At 46.8% G+C, this 19129-nt stretch overlaps 8 protein-coding genes across 8 annotated transcripts; 7 read left to right on the top strand and 1 right to left on the bottom strand.

Annotated features, from left to right (window-relative positions):
- Positions 1-169: 169 nt before the first annotated feature.
- I203_100474 (uncharacterized protein) lies at positions 170-2490 on the top strand (the record flags this gene model as incomplete). The annotated part of the gene is made up of 7 exons (XM_065516654.1): positions 170-287; positions 364-618; positions 763-1071; positions 1213-1451; positions 1547-2007; positions 2203-2356; positions 2422-2490. 7 exons carry the CDS (start codon positions 170-172, stop codon positions 2488-2490), a joined length of 1605 nt encoding a protein of 534 aa, XP_065373472.1.
- A 1156-nt stretch (positions 2491-3646) lies between these two features.
- On the top strand, positions 3647-5868 carry I203_100473 (uncharacterized protein; the record flags this gene model as incomplete). Its single annotated transcript, XM_065516653.1, has 7 exons — positions 3647-3935; positions 3996-4319; positions 4374-4490; positions 4546-5244; positions 5310-5611; positions 5676-5706; positions 5798-5868. The coding sequence occupies 7 exons, from the start codon at positions 3647-3649 to the stop codon at positions 5866-5868; spliced, it is 1833 nt and encodes a 610-aa protein (XP_065373471.1).
- A 1280-nt stretch (positions 5869-7148) lies between these two features.
- On the top strand, positions 7149-9198 carry I203_100472 (uncharacterized protein; the record flags this gene model as incomplete). The annotated part of the gene is made up of 10 exons (XM_065516652.1): positions 7149-7241; positions 7291-7412; positions 7471-7601; positions 7659-7767; positions 7813-8210; positions 8285-8388; positions 8440-8566; positions 8631-8735; positions 8789-8928; positions 8977-9198. The coding sequence occupies 10 exons, from the start codon at positions 7149-7151 to the stop codon at positions 9196-9198; spliced, it is 1551 nt and encodes a 516-aa protein (XP_065373470.1).
- Positions 9199-9818: 620 nt separating this feature from the next.
- Positions 9819-11948, top strand: I203_100471 (uncharacterized protein; the record flags this gene model as incomplete). Its single annotated transcript, XM_019150299.1, has 5 exons — positions 9819-10094; positions 10150-10756; positions 10823-11014; positions 11075-11223; positions 11292-11948. 5 exons carry the CDS (start codon positions 9819-9821, stop codon positions 11946-11948), a joined length of 1881 nt encoding a protein of 626 aa, XP_019000265.1.
- Positions 11949-12264: 316 nt separating this feature from the next.
- I203_100470 (uncharacterized protein) lies at positions 12265-14304 on the top strand (the record flags this gene model as incomplete). Its single annotated transcript, XM_019150297.2, has 10 exons — positions 12265-12538; positions 12613-12652; positions 12720-12818; positions 12871-13022; positions 13093-13174; positions 13234-13581; positions 13659-13828; positions 13898-13905; positions 13976-14152; positions 14221-14304. 10 exons carry the CDS (start codon positions 12265-12267, stop codon positions 14302-14304), a joined length of 1434 nt encoding a protein of 477 aa, XP_019000263.2.
- Positions 14305-14799: 495 nt separating this feature from the next.
- I203_100469 (uncharacterized protein) lies at positions 14800-15834 on the top strand (the record flags this gene model as incomplete). The annotated part of the gene is made up of 3 exons (XM_019150296.1): positions 14800-15005; positions 15321-15598; positions 15659-15834. The coding sequence occupies 3 exons, from the start codon at positions 14800-14802 to the stop codon at positions 15832-15834; spliced, it is 660 nt and encodes a 219-aa protein (XP_019000262.1).
- Positions 15835-16153: 319 nt separating this feature from the next.
- I203_100468 (uncharacterized protein) lies at positions 16154-17511 on the top strand (the record flags this gene model as incomplete). The annotated part of the gene is made up of 3 exons (XM_019150295.1): positions 16154-16788; positions 16874-17238; positions 17309-17511. 3 exons carry the CDS (start codon positions 16154-16156, stop codon positions 17509-17511), a joined length of 1203 nt encoding a protein of 400 aa, XP_019000261.1.
- A 172-nt stretch (positions 17512-17683) lies between these two features.
- On the bottom strand, positions 17684-18683 carry I203_100467 (uncharacterized protein; the record flags this gene model as incomplete). Its single annotated transcript, XM_019150294.1, has 6 exons — positions 17684-17780; positions 17962-18063; positions 18188-18262; positions 18329-18425; positions 18503-18539; positions 18600-18683. The coding sequence occupies 6 exons, from the start codon at positions 18681-18683 to the stop codon at positions 17684-17686; spliced, it is 492 nt and encodes a 163-aa protein (XP_019000260.1).
- Between the last annotated feature and the right edge of the window lie 446 nt (positions 18684-19129).

The raw sequence follows: 19129 nt of genomic DNA, 5'->3' as shown, positions 1-19129 counted from the left end.
ATCTCATCACTGATCTTCTGAAACATCACCACTTCCACCCATTATACGAGTCGCGACCAAACGGAGAAGATCACCTTGGAGCAAAAATATAAACAATCCTCTAGAACCATTCTGTCGATCAGGAACAACGAGTTATTCACCTTTGTCCGTTAAGCACCGGAGGAGGACCATGTTAGAACCATTCATTCTGGTGCTTCTCGCATTATTGAGTTTATCGGCCGGAAGTAATGCTCAGCAACTACAAGGGGATTGCTTGAGATTGCTGGGAAGTGTAGTATGTCCAGCATGTGAGTAGTCCAACGTCTCCTTACATATTCACATGGGTGATCAAAGCAGGCTGACCCATCAACGTCATTTTGTCAGACCAATACGCCTACATAAACCCATCCAATTTATCGCTTGCCTTCCCATTCTTTGCATCCGTCAATTCTGTCGCTTCTTTTGATTCAGCAGCTCTGGCGTACTTTTCAAACCCATTTCAATACACCAATACCAAGTTTGGCAATGAACAACTAGGTTGTTCCAATGCGACCGATGCGGTCATCAGATGGGAGAGAACAGTATTATGTTCACAGTGGGTGAACGAGAGATGGAGTCTAGGTTGCACAGAGCTATATAGTAGGTTATCCCAAGGATGCAAATCCCTACGATCGATCTATTCACCCTCTTTTGGCTAATGGCTAAATATTTGCCTCTTTCTACTCCCTGTGCTTCTGTGCTATGGGCAAAGACTAAGGTTGACTGTCCGTTTCGATCTTACAGACTCATCCACTGCAGCCACCTCGATGAAAATGGTCTGCCAGTCGACTTGTCTTCAATTCTCAGCATCAGAGCATTCCATCGTCAACTCAACTACCTATTGTCCCGGAACTGATCTCACATCCGGATCGAGAGATGCGACTTTGACGAAGGACTATGTGGATTGCACCAATTGGACGACCTATGCGACCAATAGCACTGACACTTGTATCCGAGGAGAGGATAACGAATCCAATTGTGGTTTTGGAACGTCGACAGGCCAATTGTGTGAATTCTGTAAAGGAGATACTCCCGATGATTGCTGTTACGCAGGTGAGTTGGCACTTCCTGGTCACGCTGCCGAGGATCTGGAAGAGAGGTGTCGGCAAGGTTGAAATCGCCAACGGCCGTAACGGATGTCGATGACCATTCCCCTAGGAAGACGTTAATATGCTGATTTCCTGTGAAATCTAGGCTCAACCGATATGTCTGTCTGTGGCTTCACTTTACCCGTTAGAGTTGACGGTACATCAACTGTCACACCGAGCTATTCGATCACTGGTCCAACAAATAGCATAACCTCAACCAATACTGCAGTCAACACTGGTGCGCCAACTGGTACGACAGCCAATGATACAGCTGGGACCACAAGTAAGCTCGCTGGAGGTAGATTGGCTGGAGTCATCGTTGGTTCTGTCCTGGGTGGTCTGTTAGTGAGTTAATAATACACAGCAACCTGCACACTGCTTGCCTATCACCTGCCTCCATCTCCTTTCAGATCAGACGCTCATCTAGAATTCCTTCATAGCTCCTCATATTGCTTCTGTTCCTGCTTTTATGTCTCCGCAGGAAGCGAAACTCGAAGGCAAGTCAGCGAGATCCCATATCATCATTAGCCGCATCACAAGCTAGACCAAATTCAAACGTAAATAATGGAGGTGTCTTTGGGTTCTTCGCTTCGGACAAAAGCGGTCATTCTCAAAACACCTCTGAGAAGGGATTGTTATCGAGGCGCAGTGATAGCGGCAACGGAAGCGCTCCTCTCATTGATGGAGATACGGTCTATTCACCCAGTACACATGTGAAATCCACTGAGGGACTTACAACCGCCGCTGTGGCTGGAGCAGGCTCCGCCGCAGGTAGAGATGCAACAACGAGCGGACCTGGCAATCGAAATAGTATGGGGACGATATTACCTAGAGTGAAGGACGAGAATCAAATGGGAGATATATGGATAGAACCTGGTATGGAAGTGTGTGTGCTGTGGCCGTGAGTTCTTCTGCATCAGGGTTTATCGCCTTGTATCTCTGCATCGCTCTCAAAAATGGTGTCCAGTGTAGCTGGTGAAAGTTCTTCCTCGTTCTGTGTGATGCCAATCAGCTTGATTGAACAAGACCCCGAATCTATTTTTTACAGTTCACCATTTATATAGCTGGCTGACCCACCCATACATAATGCCTCCAGATATGCCGCAACTCTACCCGACGAGCTCGAACTCAAGCCTGGAATGAAACTCCGAGTAGTCCGGCTTTTCGACGACGCATGGGGAACAGCAGAAGTGATCGCGGGCGCTAATGACGGTGGAAGCCCACTAGGGAAACAAGGTGCCTTCCCTATAGTGAGTTGGGCGATCATTGAGATATCAACGCAAATGTGTTGGCGCTAAAACACTTTCCACTATAGGTCTGTGTATCCGAGGGTAGCTCGCTAGGCAGCAATAGCTCCAATAGTTCATCTTCAAATTCTCATTGATAAGTCGCGTCCGAACTGCGTGCTATCGATGTCCAAACATCCATTCCAAACGAACTGGTTTTTACACTCCGTTGTGACGTTTTCACCTGCTTGTATGCTTATCTTCATTTTACAACGAGTTGCCTCCTTTTTCCTCGTGCTCGAAATTGTAATCATTGCAGCTTATACCTGTACACCACGTATAATAGCCTGTCCGTATCTTGACTGTGAAGACATTGCTGCTAGTCAATCGCGAATGAGATATTGTTGTCTCCAATTCTTCCCATGTATTGATATCTTTGCAAGCGCCGTGTCAGCTTTTCATCTGGTTGCCTCCAGATCAATCAGCAGATCTCCATCAGTCAGTCAGCCTGGTAAGATCTCAGGATCCATGCCATTTACAGCAAATCCTGCTTCCATTGGAATGCTGTCTTGTCTCCGATATCACGCAATGGCCACGACCGGGAATCGGCATTCCGAGAGCTCAAAAGGGAGCTTCACAAGATAACAGGATCTAAATTAGTGCCGCACAGATCTCAAGTTGATAATTATCTTCGGCCGATGCGTAAAGCGCCGACGCTTTATGGTGACGGAAGCAATCCATTCATTCTTTTCTCTGGGAATTACTTGAATTATGGTGAACTTCGATGGCGCTCCTGATAGCAAGCCATAACCGTACTTACGGAACACTTCGGAGGAAGCAATCGAAGAATTCTCGGCGCTCCGAGGTTTAAGGTTGCGTAGAAAAAGCATAAAAAGGCTTCAGAGCAAAATTGTTGCTGACTTTCAGGGATCAACAGGCTCCACCCACAGGATGAAAGAGTCCTGAAGTCAATCAAGCAACACAACACTTCCTTGGCAGAGCGCAGCCATCGCGTAGACAGCTGTAAAAAGACATGAAGGAGTACCTTTGAATCCTCCAAGTCATATCAGATAAGGCAAACAACATGGAGTAAGCAGGGCTCCTCAGCACAGGTACGAGTAAGGTACTTCGTCCAACGACCCTGGACGTTATCAGATTACGGCCGACGTTCTTCTCGGAAAACGAAGATGAAGTTTGGATACAAAGACGAACAGAAAAAATTTCAAAACAGAATAAATCAGAGCGATACATAATCGTGGATCGTCGCCCGGGTCAACTGTTGTAATCACCCATCCTCTCAACAAGCTCACAACGATGTCAGCTCAACCAACTGAACAGCCTGTTGTTCCCGCACTCGGAGCTAGACCGTCGACTTCCTCACTCGATGTTTCTGAGGATCGTGCGAACGAGGACAAGAATTCTGACCACGGGGAAAAAGATGGCTGTCAGGCTGAAGATGGTTTCACCAAGAAGGACACGCATAGCATCGGTAGCAAGTCGAAAGGTGTCATAGGGATGGAAGCCTTGCAAAGCAAGATGAACAACCAATGGCAAATAGTCCTGTATACCTTCTTCATGTTTGCATCTTACAGTCTGAGCTTGGGTGAGTGCTGCGCTTGATTGACCTCTTGAAGACTCTGCTAACATCCGGATGCACCTATAGATCAAAGCACCGCTACTGTTTACCTTAACTACGCCGTTTCCAAGGGTTTCAAATTGCACTCTTTACAAGCCTCTGTCTCCGTCGTCACCTCGATCTTCTCCGTCATGTCTCCCACTCCTATCGCCAAGTTTGCTGATTACTTTGGTCGTCTGTATGCCGAAGTAGCCTGTTTGATTTTCTACACCGTTGGACAAGCTGTCATGGCCTCCGCAAAAGGCATTGTGCAATTTTCAGCTGGTAGCGCCATCCACACTTTGGGTATCTCCGGCTTGTTCATGCTTCACAATATCGTCATCTCCGATATCTCCTCATTGAGAAATAGATGTAAGTCAAAAGGGTTGATATGAGTTGTTGAGGATGCTGATCGCGCCTTCTCAGCCTGGTGGCATGTCGCTCCTTCCGTACCTCAGGTTTTTAATTCCATTCTGGGTGCTGATGTAGCCAAGTCCATGCTGGGTTATGGAAATGAGTATACTTCGTGGCGATGGGGTATTGGTGAGCCTGATTAGCATATCGTGCCTGTGCGTCTCGATCTGACGCCCTTTCATAGCCATGTTTTGCATCCTTATCCCACCCATCATTGCCCCTATCATCATCACGTTGTGGCGAGGCACTCGACCAGAAAGAGCGGTTCGTGAACAGCTCAAAGAGATCAAAAAGGAGAACGCCGCTCGAATGCCTTTAAGCGAGCGCTTCTGGGTCGACGCGAAAGAATTCTTCTGGAAACTCGATGTCATTGGTCCTGTCCTCTTCGTGGCCGGTATTGGATTGTTCCTTGTCACCTTGACCTTAGCAAACTCTCGATACCGAAAGTGGAGTGATGCACATACTATCGCCCAGCTCGTTGTCGATGTCGTCATCGCCATCGGTTTCGTCATCTGGGAACGTTGGTTCGCCCCAATCCCCTTGGTCCCATTTGCTTTGATGAAAAGGAAAACTGTGGTCGGCTACTGTCTTCTCGCATTATTGTATCCTCTCGCTGGTCGATGTGTCGCCGTCTATCTCTATACATACTTACAAGTTGCCGCTAATCAGTCACAACTCTCTGTCACTCGAATTACCAACTTCCCATCCATCCGTGGTTGGGTTACAGCTGTTTTGGGCGCTTTAATAGCAAGGAGATTTGGAGTTCTCAAGCCCATCATCATCTTCGGTATGGCGTTGGAGACTCTTGCAACCGGGCTAATGCTCAAATACAGGACTAGTCACAGCTCGCAAGGCGAACTAGCTATAGTCCAAGTCTTACGAGGTGAGTAGTGGGATCGAACACTGGCATACCAGATCAGGAAAACTGACATTTGTCTAATCGTGCAGGGGCTGCCACCGGCTTCATCTCCTACCCCATCCAAGCTCTTCTCCAAGCCGCTGCGCCTCATGAGCACCTTGCTATTGTCACTGCAGGATGGCTTGCAATCTACTACGTTGCCATGGCAGTTGGCGCGGCCGTCGCCGGTGCTATGTGGACCAACATTGTCCCTAACAAGCTTACCGAATACCTTCAAGGAAATGCTACACTCGCTGCGGCTGCTTACAGTGATCCCCTGACATACGCGACCAAATGGCCAGTCGGTACTTGGCAGCGAGACGGAGTGGGGCGTGCACAAGATGATGCACAAGTGAGTAGATTATCGTTCAGCTGAATTCAACTCAATAGCAGCCGCTAAGATTGTGGTCATACAGCGAGCCATGGTCATCGTTGAAGTATCATTTCGTTCGTCGGTCTTCTCGCCTCCATCTTCTTACTCGAAAACCTCCGTCTTACCGATGCTGTATCCCCAAAGAATCTGAGCAATATATTACAGAGGCTGAGCAGAAGCAGAAGAAGGCTCTGACACTCGCCGTTGTCAGAGATGGGCCCGTCCCAGCTCAGTAGAGTAGAACTTGAGAGTGAATTGCATCATCAGATATACATTTCTAATGATATATAACCCTTGATTTCTTCTTAGCATTCAGAGATAGATAATAGACTTGCTTAATGCAGCGCGCTTGTCTTGAATCTAATACTACTTATGACTTCCCGTGTGAAATGAATATCTACTACAGAACGACTGAGCCTTGATATCGGTATTGTGCATGTCAACAGCCAGTGTACTTGAGCCTGTGGCATTTGTCATGAGTCATAGTACGACCACGTTCCTCTGCGGCGGGCGACCGCTGCTAGCCATCGATACAATATGGATGGGTATGTCAATTCAGCTACTCTGTTGTTTGCCCGTCTGTACGTGTGGAGGTCATTCTGTACGTGTGGAGGTCATTCGCAGCGAGTATATCACTTTACGAGCAGTATCTTGGCCTGACAACATTAGCAAAGTGATGTCAAAAATGGTGAGCGTGCTGCAAAAAAGAAGATACATCGTCATGTTATATGTAAATGTCTATGTATGACGAAAGTTTCCACACTTCTTCATTAACATCTTATTCCAGTGGAGACGCCTTTCTTGATGTTCAATAAACAACCAAACTCAGTTGTTCTTGCACCCTGTCATGGAGCTGACATCGATCATAATCTGTGTTTGGGATTCACGGCCCGTATCAGGCACCCATGCCAAGAACTCGAAGATCTCCCGCGGGACTCGTAACTTTACTTGATGCCAAGAAAATACGACGACGTGATAAGAGTCGCCACATTCCGCTGCATTGCAGGGACTGGCGCTTTGCCAAGACTACGAGTCGATCACCGTTGATCATTGACCTCGTGACAACTAGGGTGCATATCAACATCCGGGCACTCACCCTCTCCCCTACACACAGCATTCCAATCAACATGCAAAGCTGACAAAGTTTCCCCGGCCCGTAGGATAATTACACGGTATGTCCAAATTTGCCTTTTTGAGTTGCTGCCAAGCTCTACTGTACTAGCCTCACCACCATCGTCAAAACGTTCTGTCTTTCGCCTGACAGCAAATTCAGCCATACGCCTCATAGGACGGCCCGGGGGGTCTCCAAGACTTGATGCACGTCTCCACAAGTCTCGATGCATTCCTTTTCACGGTCCGTGATGGCATTCATTGCATCGTCGGCCCGTTCTCCTTTGCAGCAGTCGAGTATGGACCGTCTGACATATAAATAGCAAAGGGCGTGGCTTCCGAAGAATAGCATGAGTGAACGACAACTTCGCTTTCTCGAATCACTAAACGAGTACCGAACGTCAAGATGCCACAACAGACTTCGATATGGCAACATTCTCGAGCTTACGTCCTAGCTCTCGCGGCCTTCATGGGCATTTTCATGTTCGGATATGACACTGTGAGTTTGGTATCCTTGTGCCAACCGACTGTAGCTTATTCCCTCTCAGGGTCTTGGGGGTGGTTTGATTGTCCTTCCAAGTTTCCTCAGAGATTTCGACATGTTAGATCTCGACGCTCAAGCTCTGGCAAACCGAAAGGGAAATGTCGTGTCAATTCTTCAAGGAGGATGGTGAGTATAGCCATTATTCAACAGCTATAGACTCAAAGGTTGATATGTGTGGCATTAGTCTCGCTGGAGCTTTGTTGGCTGCACCTCTTACCGATCGTATTGGTCGTCAAAAATGTCTCATCGTCAACTGTTTCGCATTTCTGCTTGGTGCAAGTTTGATGACCGCCTCTCCTGGTAATCTTGGAATGTGTACGTTCGCGTTTGTGTCGATGTAGACGACTGGTGGCAGGCTGACCGGCTTTACAGTCTACGGTGGTCGATTTACTGTTGGTCTTGGTGTGGGAGCCATGTCAATGGTTTGTCCCACTTACGTCTCCGAGCTCAGTCCCAAACACATTCGAGGAAGAATCACCGGGTGAGTGTACAACAGTCATTGGGATCTGACTGACGTTTGCAACAGGCTGTTCCAGGTCATCGTTGTTATTGGAGTGGCAGCTTCATACTGGATCACCTACGGTGTACAATTCATGGAGCCTACCTCGGCACAATGGCGAATCCCGGTCGGTTTCCAGCTTGTTCCCGTCGGTTTGATGCTTTGCGTCTTGCCTTTTATGAAAGAATCCCCTCGTTGGCTTGCGACCCATCACAGAGATGAACTCGCTCTGAAGAACCTTGCCTGGATCAGAAAAACCTCTATCGATGACGAGGAGACCAGAGCCGAATTCGAGGAGATCGTCGCTTCTGTCGCTGAAGAAGAGGCAGTCACAGGTGGTCGTACATGGAAAGAAGCGTTCATCCCTGGTAATCGGATCCGATTTTTCATTGCTTTCGCCATCTTCACCTTCCAGCAATGGTCAGGTCAGTGTCGAATCTTTCACTATTTCATGCGAAGTTGTCCAAAAGTGGAATTAATTTCGTTTTCTATGTCATAGGCCAGAACAGTATAAACTATTATGCGCCTGACATCTTCAAATCGATAGGAATCAAGGGAGCTAGCACTAGTTCACTTGCTTCAGGTATTTATGGTATTGTCAAGGTGTGTACCAAGGCTGAATAGTCGAGGTTCGAAGACTGACATGAGTTGTAGATTGTTGCCACAGCTATCTTTATCTTTTTCGGTATCGAGCGATTCGGTAGAAGATGGTCCCTGACAATCGGTCTTGGATTAATGAGCTTGTTTCTTTGGATCATTGGAGCCATATTCAATACCCACCGTGGGTCTTTGCTTTTGAAACAAGAAGGAAAGGGATTACAACGAACCGCTGACATTATTTGCAGCTCCGGATGCAAACGCCGCTAACCCCTCTGGCGCATCCCTCGGTATGGCCGCATGTATCTATCTATTTGTCATTCCGTACTGTTTCTCAGTTGGGCCTGTGCCATGTAAGTTGAACGAGAGTCGGATACATAGGTTGAGGTGTTGACAAACCGCTCAGGGGTATACTGTGCGGAGATCTTCAACAATCGAACGCGATCATATGGTCTGATGACAGCAAGCGCCACACAATGGCTGTGGAATTTGATCGTGTCAAGGTTCACTCCCAACATTGTACTGTCGTTGAAGCACGGAGGTGTAGTAAGTTGAAATTTGTCCTGCACAATCATCGCTTACTCGATCTGTCAGTTCTTTTTCTTCGCGTCCATCAACATTTTCGCGACTATTGCCGCTTTCTTCCTTCCTGAGACAAAAGGTCTGGCCCTCGAAGATATGGATGTTCTCTTCGGTCTGATTGACGCTGATCAAAGACGAGCCGATCTCGCTAGAGCAGAAGCGGGGAGAAGTATTGAAAAGGATGATGATCTGCTGGATGAGAAGCCTGGAGACACCAAGATCGAGCGGGTCTAATCAGCAGAAGCTGATGTACTGTGGGGAAGGGGTCTGAAGTGTGGTGTAAAGGAAGATGAGCATTGGGAGATGCGGAATTGGTGAGGATCTTGGATCTCTCCTCAATGGACATCGATTCCCACTTCGATGAATGGCATGGGTGAACTTTTTTTTTCCAGGTTTTGTGTGGGTTGCGGGACTGGGGGTGTACGATGATTCAGTTCGGGTTTGTAATGCGTTTGTAATGCGGGGTCGTAATCAGTCTGTATCGGTTTGTAATGATCCATTAGACCATCAACAAACTCAATCCTTGTACTGTATATCGTCAACAAGGTTGTGTATATGCATTCTATCACCAGCCGTACCCGATGCATTCCACTATTTACATCCTCATCTGATCTTCGAGTTACGTTGAGAGTAACATTGTCGGCCCTACTGCGAATACACCATCTCTTATTACCAGAATAGGTACCTACTCTGACCATGAACGGGATCTGCTCAACAACTTACGCCTGTTGTCGGACCGGCGGAGGATTGAAAAGCACCGACGGTGTTTTATAGAAAGGTATAAATAACCATCGTCCGTCCATGATGCATCCCCAATCTCAAGTATACGCCCACGTTCATCCTACACCCCTATCATGTCAGCGCCCTACTTTCTGGGTCTGGACGCATCCACACAGTCACTCAAAGCCTCCTTGCTTTCGGTCAATCTGGACGTAAAGTCAGAATGTAGTATACATTTCGACACCGACTTGCCTCATTATGGAACCAAGGGAGGAGTATTGTTCGGGGAAAAGGGAGAGGTACATTCACCCGTACTGATGCTGGTAGAAGCTATGGATATGCTGTTCGACAAAATAAAGAACGCTGGATGGGAAGTGGACAAAATCAGAGGTGTAGCTGCAGCTGGCCAGGTGAGTTATAGCTGACTTGCTTCATACCTATGAAGGCTGAATTGATAGGGATTAGCAACACGCTTCCGTCTATTGGTCCGAATCGTCCTCTCAACTCCTCTCATCGCCTAATCCCTCCTCACCGCTCCTGTCCCAGCTCAGCACAGCCTTCTCCCGACCAATCATTCCCAATTGGCAAGATTCATCTACTACACGTGAATGTCGAGCACTAGAAAAAGCTGTAGGAGGTCAAGAAGCTCTTGCACAGATCACAGGATCAAAGGCCCACGAGAGGTTCACAGGCGCTCAGATTATGCGATTCAGACGTATTGATCCAGCTGCGTACGATGAAACGGATCGGATTAGTCTGGTCAGTAGTGCCGTTACCACACTGCTATGCTTGGATGGGGAAGTCAAGGGGATAGACGAGAGTGATGCTTGTGGGATGAACCTCTGGTCTATGAACAAGGAAGAGCGAGGTTGGTCTGAAGAGCTACTCGAGGTCATAGCTGGGACGGAAGGAGTTGAAGAACTTGCTAGGAAGTTGGGCAAGGTGGAAAGTGACGGAGGAAAGGTTGTAGGGCATATCGGCAGGTGGTATGTCGAGAGATATGGCTTTAGTCCGGAATGTCTGGTGTTTCCCGGTACAGGAGATAATCCAGCTACCTTTTTGAGTTTAACTTGTGAGTGGACACGATGCGCTTTGTACCGCCGTAGCGAATCATTGCTAACCATGCGATGCGATCTAGTGAGAGAAAGTGAAGGTTTGATCTCACTAGGCACATCCGATGTCGTCCTGGTCTCTACTAGCAATTATCATCCTCATCCGGAACATCACGCTTTCTTCCATCCTGCTCAGATAGCTCCATCGAGTGTACAAGACAATGAGAAGAGGGAAGGTGCAGAATCATTAAGGTATTTCAATATGCTGGTGTATAAGAGTGAGCAGTCACCTCCACTTCCGAGATTTCACGCGAGCTCACCTCTTATCGACAATGCAGACGGCTCCCTGACTCGTCAACATGTACGAGATCTGTACTTCGACAAATCATGGGAGGCGTTCAATGCAGCTGTTGAAGCGTTGCGTCCTAAATCAGTTGAAGATTTGCCTTCAAAAGCTGCTTTCTGGTGGTTGCTTCCCGATATAGTGGTGCGCATCTCATTCAGCTCAATTGATGTTCAAGATGCCCTTCAATGCTGACTGTCTGACTGTGTTAGCCTCACGGCGCTCACGGTATATACAAGTACGTCACCGACCCCTCAGTCGGCTCCTACTTCGAAGTTGAGACAGCAAAGCGAGTGAGAGAATTCGACGATGTCCAACAAGAAGCTTTGGCGATACTAGAATCTCAGTTACTCAACTATCGATCAAGGTCCTCATCGATACTGGAAGAATCTCCTGATATATCTTTCCCTTCTACGGCCGGTATTGAAATCTCCCTACCTCGATTAACCAGAGTCTATGCTACTGGAGGAGCGAGTGCAAACCGCACGATCCTATCACTCATGGCTGATGTGTTGTGTACCCAGATATGCAAGAATGTAGATTTCCTAGATGGAGAATGGAGGGACGTACAGTGGAATTCTTGCAGTGTCGGTGTAGCCTACAAGGCCAGATGGGGCTGGGAAAGAACGAGACAGGGTCGAGAGTGGATAAGCTTTGATCAAGTGATTCAGGAGTGCAGGGACGAACGAAGAAGGATCAGAGGTGGAGAAGGTGAAGGTCAAGGTCAAGAGGTTGATCTAACAGAGGAAGGTATAAGGGTAATCGCTACTCCGGGTGAAGGGGCTAGGGCGTATGAGAGAAGGGTGGAATGGTGGAGGGAACTGGAGGCGAAAGCCCTGGAAGATCAGAAAGAAGACGAGATGCAGTGAAAGCAACGATAAGAGTATGCAGCCTGGGATGTATTGATAGGTCGCAGAGTAATTCATAAGAGTACATTCACCACAATTTGAATCTCAAGGATCAAACAACGATATACCCGCATCGTGCATCATTGACAGATCCCTTACCAGGAACGCTGATAAGAGATTGATCACGTATCAATTCGTGCTCATTCTGCTAGCACGGAAATAACCGAGATGAGAACAAGTCATCGAGGATGTCTTCTTATATATTGTCAGACATGGAACTCGCGGTTGCAATCACGCTTCTCGCTAGAAAATCGATGTACATTCTCCGCTCGTCACTATGACCATCGCTCCATCCACAGCCCTCCCACCATTGTCCCGGGTGGCGATCATTGGTGCAGGAGGCGCTTCGGGTTTAGCCGCGATCGCTCAACTTCTCGATAAAGGTGCGAAACCAGATCAGATAGTCGGCTACGAAGCTAGAGATACAGCGGGCGGAGTATGGAATTATGACGCGGATGCTGGGGAATGTCAGGTCACTTGGGCCGAAGACGGGAGTCTGGCGTTGCGAACTGAACAAGAGATCCACGATGCTGGAAGGAATGGTCCAAATGGTACGCGGCTTGTCCATAAAAACGATTGATCGTTTGTGGTCGCTAATCTTACAAAAATGGGATATGGGGTTGAGCTATTTATGATGGACTCAGAACAAACCTGCCTCAGGAATGGTAAGTCAATTCAAAGATCTCGCCCGAAAACACCAACCAGAGCTGACAGCTGCAACTACGCGAGCAGCATGACATTCAGAGATATTCCGCACCCGAAAGGCACCGAGACGTTTCCGACTTATCATCAGATCGCATCTTACCTCCAATGTTATGCAAAAGATAAAGGGTGAGGCCAAATCAACCTTTCGTATAGACAATGAGCTGATCAAATGTTGTAGTCTATTGTCTCTGATCCGGTTCAAGACTTTCGTGAGGCAAGTCCATCACTCGCCTGATACGACAGACACATCGAAACGCTGGACTGTGGTTGTCGAATATGTAGATGGGAAGGGCCAGTTTGTCAATGATCTAGAGCACTTTAGCCATATCAGTAAGTGCATTCATGACCTTATCATTGCACTGCTTTATCATGGAATTGACTTGATCGATGTCTGTCACAGTCGTCACCAATGGCCATTTCAACGTCCCTTATGTACCTTCTATACCCGGATTGAGGTCATACAAAGGGCAGATCCTGCATAGGTCAGTCAAGGTTGTACAGCTTACTATCCTGAGAACCAACATGCTGATAGTGCATGCAGTCGATGGTGGAGGAATCCCAGAGTCGTACGAGGCAAAAATATTGTCATCGTGGGATCTCACGCCTCAGGAACCGACATAGCTCGGGATATAGCTTTAGATGATGAGGCTACCGACGCCCAGACTCGGAAGAATGTAAGGACAATCTATCAATCAGCAAGGGAGAAAGATAAACCAAGACCCAACGACGAAGGGGAAGACCAATCGTTGTATCCCAATACGAAATGGAGAGATCACGTTGAGCTCGTGTCTGAGATTGAGAGGATTGATGGTGATTTGGTGCACTTGAAAGGAGGTAGAGTATTGAGTGATTTAGATGTGATATTATTTGCCACTGGGTATCTGTATTCGTAAGTACATCTGAGCTTACACTGCGTTGACATGGTGTTCCAACTTATCAAAACTGTCTTGCGGTATATTACTGCAGTTACCCTTTTTTCTCGCCAGACAAAGCTCCGTTCGATTCTCATCCGATCATCAGATCATCGACTCAGGAAGAAAGAAGTCTATCGGCTGGTCCGGCGAATAGACCTATCAATTTAGACGAAACGGATACGTTCTATGTACCGGACAGGACACTGGCTTTTATAGGATTGCGTGAGTCTCTTGTTTGCTAATAACCGGCTAGATATTTCAGCTAAAACTCCATTATCTCTGAACCCATAGATCGTTTGGTGAGCAGTTCTTGCTTCCAGTACATTGTCTAGTAGCCTCTCCTACTGATATGCTACTATACTTGATCAGGTCAACCCTCTACCTTTATTTGAACGGTCAGCTGGGCTGATTGCCCATTGTTTCATCAACGGTTCCATCCCACCCCTACCACCGCTAAAGCGGGATTCGGATATACCTGGTGATTTGAATATTGGTCATCCACAAGAATTCGAGAATCAAGATGAATGGTTGAAAGCTATAGGTGATGTAAGTGCTTCTCTTTCAAAACAGGGTCAATCGATGTAAGATTGATTGCTGAATGACGATTGGAGTAGGGAGATGAATGGAAGGTCCCACAGCGATTGAGAGATCTACGAGGGAATGCTATCAAGATCAGGAAGGAGCATCTAGGGTACTGATATAGAGCGTTTCGCGTGAAATTGAGGCTTGGTCTTAATCCACCACCATTGACTGAGACGTATATTGCTATGATCATTCCAGACCTCTTGGCTTCTCCGCAGCGGTCTTTTTCGACCTCCCTTGATTGTTGGCTAAGAGCCTCAATCTCCTTTCATACCGAACATAACCATTGATGCGGTGCTTGATATGCATTCCGGCATACTGTTCTGATATAAAGCATGAGCAGCTTGCTCAAGCTGCAGAAGGTCATATTAGTTTCTGTTCTTCTCTACAAAGTCATTATATAAGGTTGAACATCCTACTCCACTGAGACGATGTCCTTCCCTCATATTGACAGTGATATCCAAACGCCCCTGTATGGCTTGAGGCAACCAGAGCTGCTGTCGGACTATACAAACGACTATCAAGATCGAACAATCAGAACCTTGTTAATGAAATGCCCAACAAAATCTAAATGGTCAGAATGCAACAAGATCGGTAGATTGAACATCACAATGTCCAAAAACCCTGATCACATGGGAGAACAACTGAATGGTACTGTTTTTCTGATCAGTACTAAATGTGCGAGCTGTAAAGAATATATGGACTTTGTCAATGATCGATTCGATCCTGGGAGTTGTAATAGTGTCGTATTGGATAAATCGGGATTGGGTGAGACTGATATAAGTTCTTTTAAATTCGACAAAATTCGAGGTAAATCGTAAGTCCCCAACAGCCCAAGTATCGTTAGAGGTCTCTAACTCGGAGTCAAAACTGACTGAAAAGACTGGACCTAGTCTTCTGAGTTACCAATGCCACCAGGCTGGCCATCCCTACGGAACTGTGGCAAGCTTCGTGTCATCTAAAGGGAGTTTCTTCCACAATTTCCCGGAAGAACAATCACGTATCCGCGGCATGGTGAGATACGATTGGTACGATGCACTCAAAGATTCAAATGAGCGGGGTAAAGGTTTTCACGTGGATAAACCGATAACACTTAGCTTTTACTTTGTTAATAAGTTTGATCACCATTTAGTCTCGTCAACCTGAAAGAAGCTTGTGATAGAGACAGGAAGAATCATTCTGATCGCTACATTGAAAGTAATGACGTTGCTGAGTTACAAAGTGGTGTTCAAGTTGAGGTACCCCACGGCCAGAATCAGGATATCGAAACGATGAGCCAATCCATTTCTGATTCACATTTATACGCTGATACTGCTGAATTATCTGCCATCAATCCTTGGCAAAGACGGTTTGGAAGTTCCAACACAGCAGAGTCTTTCGACCCAAGACGTACTCCCTTGATTTCAGCATGTGAGTCCATACATCTTTGTTTCTGTAAATCTTCCACTGACCAGCTCGGAATTACTACAGCTCTTCGATTTGCGCCACAAGTACCTCAACCCAGCACACTAACGCTTCGAGCTCCCGTGGACGTTTCGGGCCAATATGAGCTTCCTTACAACCCATCGAGTGAGATTCATGAGGTTCCAGGTGATTGTGAACGGGTGACGGATTCCCAAGGAGGTGGTTATTTCGATCCCAGTTAGAATCCATTTGATCAATGAGGAGGCACAATAAATTAGGTGGTGAAGCCAGATGGTGCGGCATGTGACGTGAATGACACCAAATACATAGTTTATATACTCGTTAACCTTCCATGCTGCTCCGATTCTAGTGTATCATGCAGAAATTCATTGCCATGTCTGCATAGCCCAAGTTGCGTATTACGTGTGCCGCTCGGCGGAGAGCCACAGAGCTGATCAACAATTCAAGGAGATGACCGAGTCATCGAATGAAATCCATCACATTTTATAACACCATCCTCTCTCTTCTCAATTTTCACTTACAGTATGAATACCCAACTCAATGGTAATACTCGCACCCACCTTCGCTCTCAGACAGATACGGCATAGACTACCCATCTACTCCACTCAACTGCTGCAGAATGTGCGACTCACCCATTCTGCACCTAAACATACAGGTTTACCAGACCCGATCGAATGGTTACCTCTCCCTCGATCACTCTCACCCCGAAAAGCGTTGATGTTACTTTCCTTACCTGTTTCACCCAAATATTGGCCATCACACTTGGTGATGGCCTCTCCACTACTTGCTACCGCATCTGCGCATTTCAAGTCGAAGGGAATAGCGGTGAATGCTATATACGATGGAATAGGCGATCAGACCTTTTTCGCGGCAGAGGAAGAATATCCAGCGATAATACATTGGCCTGATGGATATTCTAGATCATATAACAATTTCAACATGAACAGTATATCGTCGGATGATATTATCAAAGATCTGGAATACACTGTTAAATCGTTAGATGTTACAGAATATGAAAAGCCGAAGGAGATACTGGTTTGTACCCATGGATCAAGGGACTGTAGGTGTTCTGAAAGAGGGGGTCCATTAGTTGAAGCTTTGAGGGAAGAGATAGAACGAAGAGGTGTCTCAAATCAGGTGAAGGTCAAGGAAATTGCGCATGTTGGTGGGCATAAGTAAGTAAAATCTAGCTTCATTCTGGTTTCCAATCTATTGAACTGTAGACTACAAGACAGCTCATGAAGTATGAAACTGAAACAGATATGCAGCGAATGTTGTCCTCCTCCCGACACTAGACATGCTATCCAACCTCACACTCGAACATGCACCATCCATAATCTCACATCTGCTCTCACCCAAACCCAATTCGAAGATATGGGCTCATTGGAGAGGTAGATATGGGTTAACAGAGCAGGAACAAGCTCAGGTATGGGACAGAGTCAATCCGGCAAAAGGTCAGAACACTGAAAAGGAGAAGGTACAGGAGCAGGACAAGGTGGAATTGAGCTTCAAGACTTTTGAAGGCGAATTGAAAGCCGTCAATGCGAAACTTGGGCATAACTTGCTGGAGGTTGGCAAAGAAAATGACCTACCCTCGTTGGAAGGTGTATGCGGTGGGAATCTGGGTGAGTAATAGATAGTAGTCGAACACCATTCTGGGAATAGGATAGTGATTGTTTTGACCACCTCTCATAGAATGCGCGACGTGCCACCTTTATCTTGCTCCTTCTCCCTCTCCCGCGCCGACCTCCGAACCCACCGAGGAAGAGGATGATATGCTAGGCTATGCTTTAGGGTATAGGGATGGGGAAAGCAGATTAGGATGTCAGATAAGAGTGACGAAGGAATTGAGTGAATGGTGTAAACAAGGAGGAGTCATTGGTTTACCTAGATTTTAGATCCAGTTAGAATAGATCTTATACAATATACCTGGCATTGCTATATACCACTTTGATCCTCATTCTCTACTCAATACCCATTCTTGTTATGGACATGTTACATTTGATGCATCATCGCCTATCTCGTGGTTGTCAATCTTATTGAAATTTACAACATGGTTATTTAGAAAGACTATGGTCGGACTCCATATCTCGCCATACCCCTTACGTCGTCCAGCAAAGATTGAAGAATCGCTTCCGTCTCATCACCTTGGGAGTATCGCTCAAGACTGTGAGAGAGGAAATATCAGTACAGAGATACTATATGAGGGGAAATGGATATCGAAAGTTGCATGAGGGTTCATGACAGGAGAAAATCAATGGTCGAAGCATGAGGAGTTGGATCGATGATGGCCAAACCAACGCTACGTAATCTTCTGACACAACTCAAGACAAGGTTTTTGCCCTCACCTTGGTATCAAAGCCACTGCAACTTCCACTTTCTCAGGTCTCAAGTACATTATTTGAGCGATCTCAAATTTGTTCAAAAAGCCAGGTCTTGCTACGAGTGCACTGAAGTGCGGCGAGAAGGTGATCAGCTCACAGAGAGACGCAATTCAGTCCCCATAATGTTTAAGCAGGTCCCCTTCGATAATGTCGAGCTGTCAAGTGAACTTCGATACGAAACACCACTCACGTTCTCATACTCTCCGACACCTCCATACTAGCGTTCTGAAATTCATTGACGTATTCTACAGTAGACTTGTACACTCTGGGACAATACAGTTTGTGAGCTCCAATGTATTGTTGAGCTTGAAATAGACAAATGACGACTCACTTGTTATCTGGCGCAGGAGGGACGTTGGGTGCGCTTCTAGCAGCTGCGAGAAGTGTCGATACTTCGGTCAAAGTCAAGGCTTCACCATCGGCAAACTCTACGTCACAGGTCATGGTTTGACATCAGCTACCGATCGCCATCTTTCAAAGTTCGGCAGCCTGAGCAGCAGCTCACCTCCAAACTGCAACTTGGTAGCATCCTCCTCAGGTATCTATAACAAGAGACGAGTCAGTCTATCTTGTTCACCAATAGAGGAAAGACCAGCACTCACGGCATGCCGCCTACTCCTAGTGGTCGAAGATGAGCCTGAAGCGGCTGCATTCGGTCTTGATGATCCCTGAGTCCCGTTGACCATGGTTATCTACGGGTGTGATGGGGGGATGGTATGGCAAGAAGAAGAAGAGAAAGTCAAGCGTAGGAGGATGTTTTTATGACCTAAACCGGGAGCCGCATCCAATTACGTAACTGCTTCTCTCATAGTGTGTCAACTCAGCAACATCGACATTCTTGTTGTTGCTCTTCGTCTCATTCTCATTCTCATTCTCATCCATACACCATATATCACCGTCCGCCATTACCACCAGATCGTGGCCAATCGAGAACTCAAGCTGGGTAGCATATGTCGAGAAGAGAAAATTTGGGATTGATCTGACAGTGCCAAAGGGCTGTTGTGAGTCAAGATGTCACCATCCAACATTATTCCCCTTCCCCCTTCCCATTCGCCCGTACCATCTTCCTTTGAGCTGACTTTGGATAACAAGTATCGCCGCACATCTCACCGAGATCACGTTGTACACAAAT

This window comes from Kwoniella mangroviensis, assembly GCF_000507465.2.
Source record: "Kwoniella mangroviensis CBS 8507 chromosome 1 map unlocalized Ctg01, whole genome shotgun sequence".
Classification (NCBI taxonomy): domain Eukaryota; kingdom Fungi; phylum Basidiomycota; class Tremellomycetes; order Tremellales; family Cryptococcaceae; genus Kwoniella; species Kwoniella mangrovensis.
This window is presented reverse-complemented; position numbering and strand designations above follow the sequence as displayed.